We start from the raw sequence: 17,028 nt of genomic DNA on the forward strand, positions 1-17,028 counted from the left end.
TAGATGATACAAAATATATTAGGTATATTATGATAAATCCATTAAACTTATATAATACTCAGTACCTATATGGTCAATTGATAAATTGTGTGTTCTTTTACAGAAATCTTTGTGATCTGCAACGTATGAATAGATACGGTTAAGTTGAATTATTATTATTTGTTTATTGTCATATTTGTATATAATAATATATTTTAGTCGTTTCAATTACCCACGAATAATATTTTAAAAATAGGTATAGCACGAACTACAATCGTTCTTCTTTGTTTAAATATCTGATTTCGTCCAATTTGATTATAAAAATATAAAATAACTAGGTATAAGAAAAACTGTGTTTTTTCTAAAAAAATTTTTTAGATTTTTTGGTTACAGAATAATCTATTTACGTGGAACTTTGTTTTCAAATTTCAAACCTTAGCTACAAAAGTTGAAATATCATTTTTCAATTTTAAAGTTCATAAATTGTGCCTATTTATTTTAAAAAATTTCACCTGTTATTGTAACAATATATCAGGAGCCTTTTATTAAATGTTCATGCTTTTTGACCCCACTACTAAAACTTTATTGACATTTATAGAAAATAAAACTAAAAAAAATGGAAACTGAAAATGCCCGCAAACAGCCAAAACAAGTCAAAATATTTTGGTGGTGTATAGAAAATGCTATTATAAACAATCAGGGGAAATTGCATGTACCTTAGCTATCTACGATCATTTGACTTAAAGTTACACCAAAAATTAAAATTGATTTTGTTAAAACGTGATATTATTGGTATAGGTTAAATTTCTATTTTATAATAGATCAATAGCCAATAGATTACCTATAAATCACATTTTTTTATTTAAATCCCGGTAGTCATTTGGCATGCAAACTCTAACTGAAACCAGAATAGGTACATTGCTGATCACAAAGTACTTTCTGTAAAAGTACATTCGATTTAATATTTATCAATAGACTGTATAGATACTTAGTATAATATAAAGTTCTATGGATTTATCATTGTAAATAATATATTTTATAATATCTATGGCAATCGCCAATTGTCGACATTCGTCGGCGACGATAAACAATTTTAATAATTTCAGTGAACAAATAAGTAATAAGCCATCGATATAGACCGACAGTTATGAGCCGTATACATTATACTGTAAGTTCTAACACAAACTCACACATTTCGTTATGATCAGGTATTCAGGTTATTTTCATAAAATATTTTGATAATTTCAAGTTTCAGTTCGGAGCGAGATGAAGATGGATAAAGATAGTTTCTTCGGTGACGGCGGCACTCTAGCCAGGTTTCACCGGAAGAGTCGATGCTTACGCGTAAGTTTGTTTTCATATTATTACTATTTTACATTTACTTTTTAGGGTTAAATTAAATATTTATTGCCACGGACAATCTGTTAACTGGGTTACGTAGAAGCATTTATAAGTTTAATCCCAAAAGCGCAATGTATAAAATACGCGAGACCGTCTTCGTTATAGGTTAGTTAAGTTTAATACGCAACTTTTTGCATGTTATACTATACGCCGGGTATCACTTTAGGTTTGCGCGATATATTTAAAACAATATAATATTATTAATCTTTATATTTTATATTTTTATATACATAAATACATTATACACCCCATATATTTTATTAGCATACTTACAGCTTTTTTAGTGTAGTTTATACCCTATAGATGGCTATAGATATAGGTATTAAATGTCTTGCAATTATATATTTTACTATAATTATTAATTTCATTATAATATAATATAACAATACACAAATAATTTTTTCGAAAAATATATGTAACATGTATAGTTCATACAATTATGAATTTATAGTTAATAGAAATGCGGATGTTTTACTTCATAGATATTTTTTTATTGAAATCGTGTAAATAATTTGATTAAACAATCAGGTTGGTAACCTAACCTACTCATCACTAGTATACATTTTTTATATTACGTGTAAAATCACCAACACAAGGTGCAGATTGCATTTAAAAAATTAATAACATAAAATAAAATATAAAATAATGTTGTAGTAGAAGCTGGAAACTTTAGTTTATTCTAATTTATAATCCAATTAATGTAACCGAGAATGTAACTATTAAATTCATAATTGAATTAAGAGATCACTTTGGGATAAATGCCAAACGTATAAATGTAAATTAAATTAAAAATAATTAAAAAACATTTTGTGAAAGGAACAAGATTACTGCTAATATTTAAGTTTTAATTATTATTAACAAATAAATACAAATAATTAAAAAATTAAAAAAAAATTAAGAACACATCATTATAAAATTAATACAGTCATCGATCAACTCAGAATCTAAAATTATATACTTAGAATTTCAGAAATCTAGTTGGTATTATGGTATTTGATGAATTTACTGTATACGTTTGGCTTTATGTTAACTCTAAAATCCAGTAATCACATTTTTATTTAATAATTCATAAAATACAATATACTCTTATAAAAAAATTCTTGTGCTTCTGATATCTATTCACCGCCTTAATCAATAATTAAATTGATAAACTAAAATAATAATTTAAATAATACCTATATCATATTATTATAATTCAAATTCAAAATTATAAACTATTTTGGTTTTATTGTCATATCAAATTTCAATAAACAAATTGGTCCTTAACACGGAACTCTTTGATATAAAAAGTTGCATTATATTATATCCGTGGATTCATCATATTGACGTACCTAGTATAATATCTATATAATTTATTTATTTATCTATGGCAAATCTCCAAGTCGTTGCAGAAGACACAGTCGATTAAAAATTCTAATTTCAATAAGCAACGAAAATTTGAGCAAAAAACTTACTGCGTTTCGTATAATTTTATTTTTCATAAATTACAATATTCTAAGTTCCGTAATCTGGAGCGTTTCCTCATGGGTGTCACAGTTCACACACGTCACGGATTCCGCCGAAAGAGTCGATAATTAAAGTAAGTTTGTTTTTATATTCTTTTGGGGCTTAAATTTACTTTTAAGACTTAAAATAAATATTTAATGTCACGAAAAATGTGCTATCCAAGTGTTGTATGCGCATATTTTAGTTAGAAATGTATAAAATACGCGAGATATAAAGGTCGTCGTCGTTTTTCCAGTCCCTGTTCGTAGAATAATTATAATTAATAGGAGCTTACCTATATAAGGTACTTAATATATATATGTTTTGGTTTAATTTATAGAAATATATGTTATAGCTTATAACTGATAATAGTCATAAGATACAATTTTAATTAATAACTGATAATTTTTTTGCCAAATACAACGTTATAAGTTATAGGTAACTATTAATTTAGTGTCACATACTTAACTTCTATTGTTCACCTAATATCTATATTCTATATCATAGGGATTAGGGACGTATACATTTATTGGTATAGTATTAAATAAATTAATGAAATAGAACAAACACACCTACTTTAATTATTAGTAATATATATAAATTATTAAAATACAAAACGAACAAACGAAAAACGATTCTGAGCAAAGACATTGTTAACTAATAAATAATATTGAGATTAAAGTAATTTATTTTATTATTAGCCATTAGTACATACAATTTAGTAGGATAAAGTCATTTTTTCCTAAAAAATTACATTTGAAAGTGTCATCGTGTATATAATTATTATTATAATAATTATATAATTATTATAATTATTATTATTATATTATAATAATATACTCTAAAAGTTTCATAAATCCACGAATACCTACTATTTTTAAATTACAACAAAATAACTAAAATCGTTATTCTTGGTTTTAATATGTAATTTCGTCCAAATTTTAACTTATAATATCTGTAAAAAGTAACTGTGTTTATAATAGATTATTTGGTTACAATATGAACCGGGGGTGGACTGAGCCGGCGGGATACTGGGAACTTTCCGGTGGGCCGCTATTCAAAAATGATTTGTTATTGCTATATATTTATAATTATTATTAATATAGAAGATCGGCATAAATCGGTAGAAAATCGGTATAAATATGAATTATAAATATTTTTTATTTTCATACCATGACGCGTGTGTGAAAAATTGTTTATATTAAGTGTTTAAGATGTTCGATTTCGGTACGACTGATTGTCCACCCCCTTAATCTTCAGCATCAATGCATCAGAAATTATTATTTATAATTAGGCCACGGATTTAAATATAAACTGCATTTTCTGAATTTTCTATGACATTGCTTTCCAAGCAAAAAATTCGTTTCATATATTATCAACGAATTGAAAAATAAAATTAGAACATTTATATGGGTTGAAGTCAATTTTATAAAAACTTATTAAAAAAAAATTAAATACAATTAAATAAAGGTAATTTATTTTACTTATATTTCTATTTTTTACGTACCCATTATGTTCGATACTATAACTATTCAGTTTTCAGCTATAGAAAACAACACTTGCCAATATGGAATTACTGTCGAAGTTTTTTATTTTAAGATATTTCTTAAATTCTTTTTATTATTTTATTTGAAACATTATTTTTAAGTATTGGGATCAATAAAACTATTTTTATTTAATTATTATTTTAAATCAATTAGAATTTGTTAATAAACCAAGTAAAAAACCGTTATCTATATTGTAAATTTGAATTCAATTTACCGCATAGAAACAAATAAATGTTTTTTTGAAGATAATGTAAAAATATCCATCATCCATCGGTTAGGACCATATATATATTTGCTATGATTAGGACGGTGAGGTTATAATAATTATAAATAATCTATGGCAAATGACAATCGTCTGAGATGAACAGCGATTCCAATACGTACTCACATATTTCGTTCCATTCTGGTTATTAAGCTAGGTGCCTATTTTTATAAATGTCATTAATCTCAATACTTCCAGACTGAACTTTTGGATCGGAGATATGAAGACGCGCGCTGCATTTTCTTTGGCGGAGATGCACAGCTCCGACACTAGACAATATTATACACTCGAAGGGAACGCGTTTCGCCGGAATAATAAATAATTACGTAAGTTTTGTTCTTCTACTCTGTTGACGCGGTAGACTTAATGTAAATATTTATTGTCAGACAAACTTATATACTCGCTAGGCGTAGAGTAGTTTTTAAAATCCAGTTGTTATAGGTGTACAAAAATTAAGATATTATGAAAAATACCTTAAATTATAATACTTTGCCTACAACTGTTAATTTATTGTTATAGTAGAATAATTTTTAAAATTTGAAATCAATGATTAGGCAATGGTTTTATAAGTAGGAAGGTAGGTTTTTATACCTATACCTAATAAAATAAGAAAATACATAATGATTAATGTTATTTAATATGATTTGTAAGTACATAGCAGATTATACCTACCACTTGGTGACGATTATTTTTGTCTTATACGTTCTTCGTAATTCCGTTCCGTCACGATAGTTTTAGTTTTCGTTAAATGTGAAACATACATTTTCGACGCATACGGATACGGGTATTAAACATTTGGGTTTTAAGAGAACACCTCAAACGTACGTTTTATTTTGGGGGTTTTACGGGATATACCTATAGGAAATTTTCTTCAAATTTTCACATTTCACTATTTGATATTATGATATTATTTGTACCTAGGTTAAGTTTCTGTTTTAGAATCGATCGATAGGTTACCTAGGTATATCACATTCTTTAATTTAAATTCTGGTAGTCGAGTATTGGACAAGTACCTACGTAACTTATAATTCGTATCGTAATTTAATTACTAAAGAAATATTATTTCCCCAACAGTGTCTAGGGCCACCGGCAGGATAATGCATTATAGAATGTCTATAAACTTATGGTCTAGTTATGGTTAAAATTGGCATGCGACCAACTGGGGGCTTGTTCTGGAAAATTTAAATGGTCTAATAAGGTTCAGCTCATTATTTGAATTAAATTAATTTTTAAGCGATTGTTGTGTTAGTTTATTTTCATATTATTTTGGGGCTTACATTTACTTACTTTTTAGACTTGAATTAAATTTTTATTGTCACGGAAAATCTGTTAACTCAGTAACGTAGAAGCATATACGTTTACTACCTACCAAAGGCGCAATGTATAATAATAATAAATTATTCGCCAGTCCGAACAATCCAAACGCTGTCTTACTCGTAGTCGAGTTCTAGTTGATAACTGACTTGTGAATAAATGTAATTTTTGTTAGGTATAAAAATAAAAATTATAAATCCTTGAATACAACATTTAAAAATACAAACTCTGTGTAATAAAAATTAATATTAGGTATTTATTGGTAGGTTTATATAATATCTGTAGACTGTAACGAATAGGTCATTAGAATATTGTTGAACATTTTACTGCATAAGATGCGTGTTATTTCAGAAATGGTATTCGTCAGTGAAAATGTTCAAACTGGGAATAATATTATATCATAAGCAGATTGAAATGTGTGAACGTTTCAGTGCTTCGAAGACTAAGTTCCGTAGCAGTTTTGATTCCGTCACGGGGTATGTATTTTCTTATTTCTCAGTAAGTTTTTTTTTATTATTGTTAATTGATCAAAGGATGTATTGCCCGAAATTTTTCAATATTTGTATTGTAATTATACTGGTATAACACTATTCCGGCTATCAATAGAGTCGTGTTAAAAATTAGAAAATTGGCTAGGTATGTTATTTTTTTAAGTAATTATTTCGAGTAGGGAATTCGCTCAATGATATTTAAATATTTTCACCGAGAATCAAGTACGATGACTTGTAGGTAACTAGAGACTGAGTGAATAGGAATTAGGAAGTGTGTGATATGGCGAAGATAAGGAAATGGGTCAACAGGATTTCAGAATGTTTGGTGTATGAAAGGGAAAGATGAAAAAGAAATGTAAGGTTAGGGTAGGTAAGTGGAGTGAGGGTAGCAGATATGAGAATAATAAGTTAGGTGTTAAGGTACAAAAGAGGATAGAATAAGAAATTAATTAATTAAGGGTAGTGTACATATTGTAGTGAAAACAAGAGAGAATAGGTTTAGGTGGTTCGGTCACTGTATGATAAGAGATAGTGAGAGTGGCTATAGAAGTTAATTTAGGGGGGAAATGAGGGGCGAGAAGACTGAAGAAGAGATGGATAGACAGAATACCGATCATATGGAGGAGTGGAATGAGAGTGGCTGAACCTGTATATAGCTGTGAGAGACGGGGGAAGAAAAAGTGTAAAGGTAGAATAGTTATGTTAACAATACGTAGGTAATACGTAACGTAATCAGTTGATAAATATTTTCTTTCATTGTTATGTTTACAATATCGAATACCTTGATGGTTAGTAGGAAAAGATCATCACAAAGCTCACGACCAGTGATGGTAGTCGTCTATCATCACCATAGCTTCAACTAACCATAGGTTTATTTAACTAACCTTCTTATGACTCATTAGGACACTTTGAATAAAAAGATCCTGAGTTGCAGGTTGCCAAACTTAATTGTTTGATTATCAAGTTGATTCTTTGATTGTTGACACCATGGATAGTCCACGCCTATGTTAAATACATTTCAGGCCGCGTTCCCGGAGGGGAAGGCAATTGAGGCTCCTTTATATTGATAGTCGATACTCGATTTAGGTATACTTTATTTGGCCTCAATTGTTCCCCTCGAAGACCGATGATAAGACCATTATGTCCTATCCATATCTTTATTATCTATGATGGAGCCATACCCAGCTCACTCGTGTAAACTTGTTGCTTGTTGGGATGTCAGCGCACTATTTGTTTTCCATCTTTGACCCACGCGTAGCATACCAAATGTACGATTAAGAAAACACTAAAATGATTGTGCGTGGGTCAGAGAGAGAAATAAATGGTGCGCTAAAAATCTGACATCCTCTTCAGTGGCGTATTTAGGATTTTCTTGAGGGGGGGGATATAGAAATTAGAAATACATTTTCAAAGAAACCAGTCATGCAAGACTTTTTTTTTTTTGCTAATCCCTAATTTTTAATCACTAATCAAGTATAGGTATTTTAAAAGACAATATTAATCAATGAATAGCATTTTAAGTTTAACATAATAATCTAATGAATAAAAAATATATTAATAGCTTAATATAGATTTATAATAATCAACACAATGAAATAAATTTATAAAATATTTAGCTAATTAATAATTTGTTCTGTAAAAATGTAAAATATCATATAATTATATTGATCATTGATATCTATTATCTACATAGGTATATATAACACATAGGCACATATAGCCATTTATTTGCAGTGATTTTACAAAACAAACTCCAGTCTTCTATTTTTCAGAGACAATTCATCAATGACTTCATCTGGTGTAATCTTTGTTTCTGTATGGCATGCTAATAGAGCCAATCCATTCAGTCTAGTCTATAATAACAATGAAATACACAATTTTATAAATACTTTCAATAATATATCATAATTTAAAATCTGCAAATTTACTTCATTCATACTATTCCTGAGATAAGTTTTAATTCTTTTTAAATTAGAGAATGATCGTTCAGGAGTTGTTGTTGACACTGGAAGCGTACAAAATATTTTTATCAACATGTAAATGTTGGGATAAAATTTTTTATCACAAATTTCTAATGCCTGTAATCCTGAACTAAGAATGATATTATCTGTAAATAGTTTTGTTTTCCACATATTGAATTCGGCTATGCTATTGAATTTATCTACAACAGGTGAATATATGTTCACAAGCTTATTAAATTGTTCTCGGTCATTTATCTCTAGTGGCAATGGCTGGGTTTTAAAAATGCAATCGAATCCTATAACAGTAAATATCAAATAATAAAATACTTTGGCAAATTAGTTATTTATATAGCTATTCAGTATTTGTACTTATATTATAATTTATAATAATATAATGTCAATAGAGATTTTTTTTTGAAAATATAATATAAAATATGTAATAACTAGTTTATACCTTCAAAAATACTTTTATGATTTATAAAACGCTCAGTAAGTTGTGATATAAAGTAATCAATATATGGTAAAAATACTGTTACACGATAGTATTGTTCGGTAGAATGATTTTGTAAATTTGGATTAGCTCTATGTGTTTGTTTAGAAGAAATTCTTTTCTCTAGCAATTCAATTCCAACATCATCTGCCATTTTCTGTAATATATTAATAAATATTTGGGGGTATATTTATGATGTAGGTACATCATAAATATTATTTTAAATATTAAACAGTATATTAAAGTAAAAGATTACTTTGACATTATTATAGATAATTTTGAATTCTATTTCATTATTTTCTCTGATACATTTTAAAGTAGCTATTACATTTTCTACTATGAGTATTGTCTTTTTCAAATCAATTTGAACTTTTTGCAATTGTTTACACAGCGGAAGTCCATAAGAAAATAATACCTAAAACAAAATTTAAAAATAACACAATATATGTACCTAAATGTATATAAAATAGATATTATCTGAACCTTTATAACAATCAAAGAAATCATAAACTCTGAATCTTTTAACGCTTTCTGAAGCATTTCAGCATCTGTTGATTCTTTCCAATCAGATATAATGTCTAACGCATTGAGAACAAATGAAAATAGTTCAGAAAAATCATTTACAGAATCATAACGTTGAATCCAACGAGTAGCACAAAGCCGTTTGAGTTGTTTTACTTGGGGTGCATTATTTGAATTTTCAATGGTATTTAAAAGAACAGAATTTCTTTTAGGGGTATTGAAAAAATTATAAACTTTTTCGATCACCCCCAAACAATTTCTGATAGGTTTTATGCCACTAGCTGTTGAAACAGCTAAATTCAGCGAATGTGCTGCACAATGTACATATTATATAGCGTTGGGGTATTTAGATTTCACAATAGTCTGTACTCCTTTAAATCGACCAGCCATATTACTGGCCCCATCATAGCCTTGGCCATATAAATAATTGCAATCAATTCCACATCTGTTTAAGCCTACCAACAAAAAAATGTAATTAAATAATATAAATAAATAAAGTGAATAAATAAATAAATCATAAATGTGTTATTTACAATTACCATTTAATATTGAGATAGCCAAGTCATAACCAGTCAAGCTATCAATTTCAAAAAATCGTAAAAAGTTCTCATGCAACTTATTGTTTTTATCAATATATCAAACACATATACTGAGTTGCTCTTTAGTCGATATGTCGGTTGTTTCATCAGCCAGAACAGAGAAACATTTAGATTTATTAATCACATTAACTAGTTTCCTTAGTAAAATTGTGTTACATGACTGAATTATTTCATTTTGTATAATTGGACTCGTATATTTATTACGTTTCCCTGAACCCTCAAGAACATTACGCAAAAATTCATCTCCTTTTGCTCTGTACTTGAGAATACCACGGAAATGGCCTTGCCCTGAATCATCTAAAAAATAAAAGTTAAAAGTTGCAAACAATAATAACATGTTTTTTACAATAATAATTGTAAATCCATAATTAGCATGACTGGAGCATTATTGTCCAATAGTTATATGACATTGATAATTCAGTTTAATTATACTTAAGTATTATTATTATTAAATGGTAAAAGTTTATACAATTTAGTTTTTAGTTTCTATATTTATGCTTACCATCTACTAAGATATCACCAAATCCTCTCAAAGCCAACTCTTCTTTACCACATAGAATTATACACTCAATAATTGGTCCTATTTTCCTTCTATTTTCTTCAATTTGTACCATTCTAAACAAATTCACAGAATCAATGTACTTCAAAAATTTAAACTTTAAAGTAAGGGTTATCATATTATGCATTTAATATTACCTACCTATTATTATCTATGCGTTCTATTATAGACAGTTCCTTTTTTTCTATTATTTTAAAAAGTGTTCAGAGTCTAGAACAGACAATGTATGATATTTCAAACTTCCACGAGCCCGAAAAGTCTAAAAAAAAATGTATTAAATATTTTAGCAAATGTCTCTGGAATAAATCATTTAAATTATCAAACCTCTTTTGCCTTCTTCCAGTTGCTGAAAGCAACAGTAACAAGGCTACCCAAAGGCTGGCTTCCAACACCACCATTTTTTGCAAACAGTACACAGTATTTACAGAATGTCCCATTTTTGACATTTGAATACGCCAGCCAATTAAATTCTTTTAGCCATTTATGCTGAAATCTTAAGCCACGTTTTTCATTTTTTGCAAGCAATGGGAATTTATATTCAACATCTGGTACACATAGATTAGTTAGCACCTTGAATAAATATCATTTTAAATAACAAACTAATTAGTTTTAATAAATATTATAAAATTAAATTTAAAATATAGACATTAAATAAAAATAAATATGCATAATTTAAAAAAAAATACTAATTCAATAAATATTAATGTGTTAAGTATTGAAATAATTTATCAACTAGTATGTAACTTACAAGCTTTTTATCAGCATCTGTTAAAGATAAACATTCTACAAAATAACCTATGTCATTAGCATTGCCGAGCGTTTGATTATTTTCACAAATAAAATCATCCTATTAATAAATAATTGAAACATATTATTATATTAATGCCACAATAATAACTTAGAATATATTAAACAATTTTTAAGCCAAATTATTAAATTGTATTTGTTTCCATATGTCAAGTAAAACATGCTATTTGAAGCTAATAAATATATAATAATATATAATATAAATAATATAATGCCTAAATAATTTAAGAGATCTATTTAAGTGAGTTATAAATTTATAAGCTGTGACCACTGATCATAAAAGCATATAAACCTATATAAGCATAACTAATTTAGTTTTTTTTTAAGAATAACAAAGTAAACAAATTTGAAATTTGAACAATTAACTTTTTATATATTCAATGAAATAATTAATTACTTGCTGTAATCGTGAATTCGATGCCTCACTAAAACTTTCTAAAGAATTTGTGGTACATGCAGACTTGTTTACTTCTGTAATTTTTCTTACTGGTGAGTTCACCTAAATATCACAAAAACTTGAATTTACATTTCAAATTTCACAAAAATTAGCACTTACTTCAGTCTCGTTATTTTCATTTTCTCTTCGAATTTTTTTATTGCTTGTGAAAAATGATAACAAGGTATTCTTTTTTGATGTCATTGAAAAAAGTAGGTAAATTATATTGAAAAATAAAATACCGTATATAAATAAAAGTAAATTTGACCATAAAATATCACTTTCAATCACGAATTAATATAATATTTCTTAAATAGTTGTTTTAATACTCAATTTATTATCATTTGAGCAATGAAGTATAAACAGAACACCGAATGGCGAATAGTATGCATAGATTAATGATTATCATAAACAATTACTGTGTAATAGAATATTACCTACTATAGGTTAGGTATATTAGATCATATTATCAAAATATCGTACATTTGTTTATGATCTAATATTAGAATACATGACACTGTGGATACAAATCAGGGACAAACGTTATCATTTGTTCCACTGAGATAAGAGATTGTGTATAATTTTGCCTATATTCACTCCTCATTAATTATAATAATATCAGATTTCATACATCGTTAGTTGTGATTTGTGATAACTGATTACAGGTAATTACAGTTGCGGTTTGCATACTAGTAGGTATATTAAGGTTTATGGGAACAGACTAAAAAAAAAAAAGGCCAAGGGGGATCTATCCCCCATATCCCCCCTCCCGTAAATACGCCACTGATCCTCTTAAGTGTTATCAAGTTGAAGAAGCAGTTGATTGTTGACAATTTGACATTTAACATTAATTGTGGTAGGTATTATGATTGGACAAAAGTAATTAGCAGGGATGTGAATTTAATGCAATGAAAAAGTGTTAAATATTTGCCTGCATGTATGCACTAAAAACAGGCAAATATATGCACTGAAATATTCAAAAATATTCAAAAAAATACTGAATGAAAACGTTTTTATTTAAATTTTTTTAAATTAATAAATAATAATTCAAATTGGTTTACACAAAAAATTCTTTATTTACACACTTGGTAGGTAGGTATGTAGGTAGGTAACGGATGAACCGAAAATATAAAAACATTTTAAGAAAATAAGCATAAATACGAAGAAATCATGAAAACATGCAATTATATTAACTAACCCAAAAAAAAACGCATATTGGTAACGGTGTTGTAATAATAGGGATCTCCCCAAAAAAATACGTACTAATAGTTCAAACAAATCATAAAAGCCAACTGTAATAAATATTAATTTATGAAAAAGTATATTAAAAAGCATTATTATTATAAATGAAACAAAACTATCAACTATGGACCGTGACATAATATAGGTATTTCTATATTTTTAGCTCCATAATTTCTGTTAAAATATTAGGAAAATGTATTAAGTACCGTAAAAGTGTTAAATTTGAGTTATTACTTAAAATATTATATTCATAACAAATTATAATAGAAGGTTAGGTACTGTTATTCCGCATACTTATTATAGTTTAATTTAACTACAACATTCTAGTAGAGTCTGATAAAATTTGGTTCCACGACTTTGATCATACAAACTTTAAATACTAAACTATGGGTCTGAAATTTAGTTTATATAGATCTAAATAATCCAAAATATATATTGCTTCAAAATATAAAAATAAAGTGTCTTGTATTGTAGTAGGTAGGTAACTATCAAAAAAAAAAATTAAAAAAATCATACTTGAAATCTATGTATAATATACGTATATTGTAATAAATGATCAAATGTTTACTATAGTACATTATAAAAAATTAACTTAAGTTCAATATAATACATTATAACAGGTGTTCAAATAAACATTTCATACCACAAATTTTGTTAATTCACACAGTCTCTCTTCAATTTTAAATTTTTCTTCAAATCATCTACAAAATATAAATATTTAGTAAATTGGAAGACTTGATTAAGTATTTAATCATTTATCTAAAAGAGATGTGCCGGGTCGCCACATTAGTATATCGAGGGGCCATGGTGCAAGTGTCGTCCATAAATACCATAACATATATTATATTAGAAATACAAACTTAATATTTCACTAACAGTAAATATTATAAAAAAATATTACGAAATGTACTATACTCATATTATATTATGATTGTATTAATTACAAACTCTTGAATTAAGAGTTATGTTTGAAGATTTAATTAATTTCCTAAAAGGAAATGCCTCAAGATTGCCCCAGTAGGTTAGGTTTACTAATCATTACTAACTATACAAAATACTGAAAATTAATGAAATCACAAATATTAGTACAATAGAGAGACTGTGCATTGATTTACAAATTTGTCTTAAATTTACTTTTTGCATAGAGAATATGAAGGTTGAGATATGAGATTGTAATGAAAATTAAACGCAGGGTGTTTTTGGTTGAATTGTTGTTGCGTTTATTCTCAAAAACTTATTATTTTTCATACAGACACAATTTTAATAATTTGTTGTACAGTATTTATTTTGAATTATTTAATTATACTCTTACGAGTGTACAGATAAAATAGTTTAATAAAGGATCACATAAAACATTGGTGGGGGGGGGGGAAGGCGTGAACATAAAACTCACGGTTTTTGGTCGGGTGTTCATTATGACGGGATCAGTAGCACGGTAATATAATTATTACCGGCGTGAACAGCTGGGCGGCTTCAGCAGTGTGACTTGGCTCGGATGTCTGTATGCTGATAAAAAAAAAACGGCAAACGGTGTTGGACCTTTTACAATCTGTTCCGTTGGTGGTCGTACGTTGGTCGGATGGAACTGGCTGACTCGGCTCGGACGGCGGCGCTCAGTAACGGTGGACGCGTAACGACAATATATATCTCGCGACTCACTGCGGCGGTGGTGGAGGGTATATGCCGGGACAAACTGTAGAATGTCCGTTCGTGGCGGTATTAAAATACCGTCCGGCTCACTATTCGCTTTTTCTCAGCGGGGAGAATGATGATGATACGCTTTGCTTTGCTTTGAAGGTTATGCCGTTAACTATACCAGGGTTTTGCCTCTACTAGTAGGACGAAAGTTGGTGAGGGTGGTTATTTAAAATTGTTGGCCTACCCATGACAGTGGGTAGGGTTTGCAATGATGATACGGCGGTCGGCGGCCTGTATTTATGTAGTACAATGCTTGCCGGTCCCGATTGGAATATCGTGTGACACTTCTCTGTGTTTTGTGATGCAGCTACAGGTTTGAAGTGTTCGATAGTATCCATCTTATAGTTTGAAATGCACTGATTATGAATATGTACTTTTTGTCCTTGTAATTTGTTATTTTCATAAGGAAATCTCAGTTTTTCCCGCGGGTGGAGCGCGTTCGGATAGCGCCATCTGTAGTTACGGGCGGCGGTTGCGTTCCGTCGGGGAATCCGTATTTCTGGGCGGCGGTCGATGGATAGCTGGTAATGATGAAAACTAGAGTGCTCCACTTAAAATTGGGCACTCTGTTTTTTATCATTACAAGATGGATAGAGATTCGTTGATCGCTTTTATGTGCTTCAAATTGTTTACACGAGTGAGCTGGGTATGGCTCCATCATAGATAATAAAGATATAACATAATGGATAGGACATAATAGTCTTATCAGCGGTCTGATCTTCGAGGGGAACAATTGAGGCCAAGTCGAGTATCGACTATCAATATAAAGGAGCCTCAATTGCCTTCCCTCCGGCAACGCGGCCTGAAATGTATTTAAAATAGGCGTGGACTATCCATATCTATGGGCTTCATCCATAGCATGGATTAAGGTGTCAACAAACAAAGGATCAACTTGATAATCAAACACCTAAGTTCGGCAACCTGAAACTCAGGATCTTTTTATTCAAAGTGTCCTAATAAGTCATAAGAAGGTTAGTTAGGTAAACCTATGGTTAGTTGAAGCTATGGTGCGATGATAGACGACTACAATCATTGGTCATGAGCTTTGCGATGATCTTTTCCTACAAACTATAATGGTATTCGATATTATAAACATAACAATGAAAGAAAATATTTAAATATTATTAATTTGGTTATGTTAGGTTAGGTTAGGATAGGACAGTAAATTAGACGTTAACTAATTATCATAGTTTTTAACACGGTCTTAAAGACTGTCAGCTAGAGTTGTACCAGTATAGTTATTAAAAACTTAAATACAGCCAACATTAAATAATGATTTTTTTAACACAACAAATTATAAAAGTATTTTAAAATATAACAAAATATAATTTTATTAGGATTTTATAAGGTTTTCAATGCTTACTTTACCTATTGTAAATAGAAAATGTATAAAATCAATAGTTTTAATTTAATATATAGTTTTGTGTTTTAATATCCAATTTTCAAAGAATTCTCAGGGTTTCCTTTCCACATTTCTTTACATTGTACTAAATCTAATTTTTTTCCGCACATATTTACAAAGACTAAAACTATGTTTTTATTTGCATTTAGACTTTATAGTTTGTAATTTAATATTGACTGTAGACCCAGCCAAACACAATATTATTTTAAATTAAACATTATTTTATGTCCTTCATAAATTACAATCTAATAGTAGAGTCCGTGCAGGACCTTTTTCTCATTTAATTTTTTTGCATCCTTTATAAATTACATTCGTTTTTATACATTTTCTTATACATGTATTACGGTGATACACCTCTGATCATAATAACTGTTCGTATTATTATAATGTAAACAATACTTAGTTTTTGGATTGTAGTTAATATGTATTGCAGTATTTAGCTTCCAGCGTATTCTTTTGTTAAGTGTTATTTCACACAGATTTCTCAAACAATTTTTTTTTCAATTCATTGAACTCTAGTAGATTTTTATCTATAAATATTTTTTAAGATTAACCGGCTATACCTGGGAGTACGCTGAGTACCCGTGTACTCCTAAAGCGTGTTCCTAAAATAAAATTTTTTCCACATTTTTATTTTTTGTTTTCTAAAATTCATTTGCCTGCGGGCACCAACACCTCTCTTCAATTTTTTTTTATGGTTTTCATTGTAGCCAAATTTTTTAAACATTTAAAATGTTTTTCAACAATTACTTCGGAATGTGTGTTTCTAAAGTAAATTTTTTTCCAATTTTTTTTTTTGTTTTCTAAAATCTATTTGCCTGCGGGCGCCACAC

General features: G+C 28.6%; 2 protein-coding genes and 1 long non-coding RNA gene across 3 annotated transcripts in view; all 3 read right to left on the reverse strand.

Moving 5' to 3' along the window:
* Positions 1–17,028, reverse strand: part of LOC132952943 (uncharacterized) — a 119,158-nt gene that overhangs the window by 22,467 nt on the left and 79,663 nt on the right. The window lies entirely within an intron of this gene.
* On the reverse strand, positions 7,942–9,631 carry LOC132952599 (52 kDa repressor of the inhibitor of the protein kinase-like). Its single transcript, XM_061024933.1, has 5 exons — positions 9,414–9,631; positions 9,187–9,345; positions 8,895–9,087; positions 8,408–8,736; positions 7,942–8,332 (listed from the first exon to the last, which is right to left on the reverse strand). The coding sequence occupies exons 1-5, from the start codon at positions 9,468–9,470 to the stop codon at positions 8,219–8,221; spliced, it is 852 nt and encodes a 283-aa protein (XP_060880916.1). The 5' UTR covers positions 9,471–9,631; the 3' UTR covers positions 7,942–8,218.
* Positions 9,692–12,197, reverse strand: LOC132952600 (uncharacterized). The gene is made up of 8 exons (XM_061024935.1): positions 11,974–12,197; positions 11,815–11,916; positions 11,359–11,457; positions 10,935–11,180; positions 10,752–10,869; positions 10,554–10,666; positions 9,992–10,348; positions 9,692–9,907 (listed from the first exon to the last, which is right to left on the reverse strand). The coding sequence occupies exons 1-5, from the start codon at positions 12,055–12,057 to the stop codon at positions 10,798–10,800; spliced, it is 603 nt and encodes a 200-aa protein (XP_060880918.1). The 5' UTR covers positions 12,058–12,197; the 3' UTR covers positions 9,692–9,907; positions 9,992–10,348; positions 10,554–10,666; positions 10,752–10,797.

The sequence above is a fragment of the Metopolophium dirhodum genome, chromosome 9, assembly GCF_019925205.1.
Source record: "Metopolophium dirhodum isolate CAU chromosome 9, ASM1992520v1, whole genome shotgun sequence".
NCBI classification, from domain to species: domain Eukaryota; kingdom Metazoa; phylum Arthropoda; class Insecta; order Hemiptera; family Aphididae; genus Metopolophium; species Metopolophium dirhodum.

Coding starts and splice junctions, on each gene's coding strand:
- LOC132952599 (XM_061024933.1), bottom strand. CDS start 9,470: ATGCTTCAGAAAGCGTTAAAAGATTCAGAGTTTATGATTTCTTTGATT. Junction 9,088..9,186: donor TTATCTATAATAATGTCAAA/GTAATCTTTTAC, acceptor AATATATTACAG/AAAATGGCAGATGATGTTGG. Junction 8,737..8,894: donor TCATAAAAGTATTTTTGAAG/GTATAAACTAGT, acceptor TTACTGTTATAG/GATTCGATTGCATTTTTAAA.
- LOC132952600 (XM_061024935.1), bottom strand. CDS start 12,057: ATGACATCAAAAAAGAATACCTTGTTATCATTTTTCACAAGCAATAAA. Junction 11,917..11,973: donor ATGAAAATAACGAGACTGAA/GTAAGTGCTAAT, acceptor TGTGATATTTAG/GTGAACTCACCAGTAAGAAA. Junction 11,458..11,814: donor CGAATTCACGATTACAGCAA/GTAATTAATTAT, acceptor ATTTATTAATAG/GATGATTTTATTTGTGAAAA.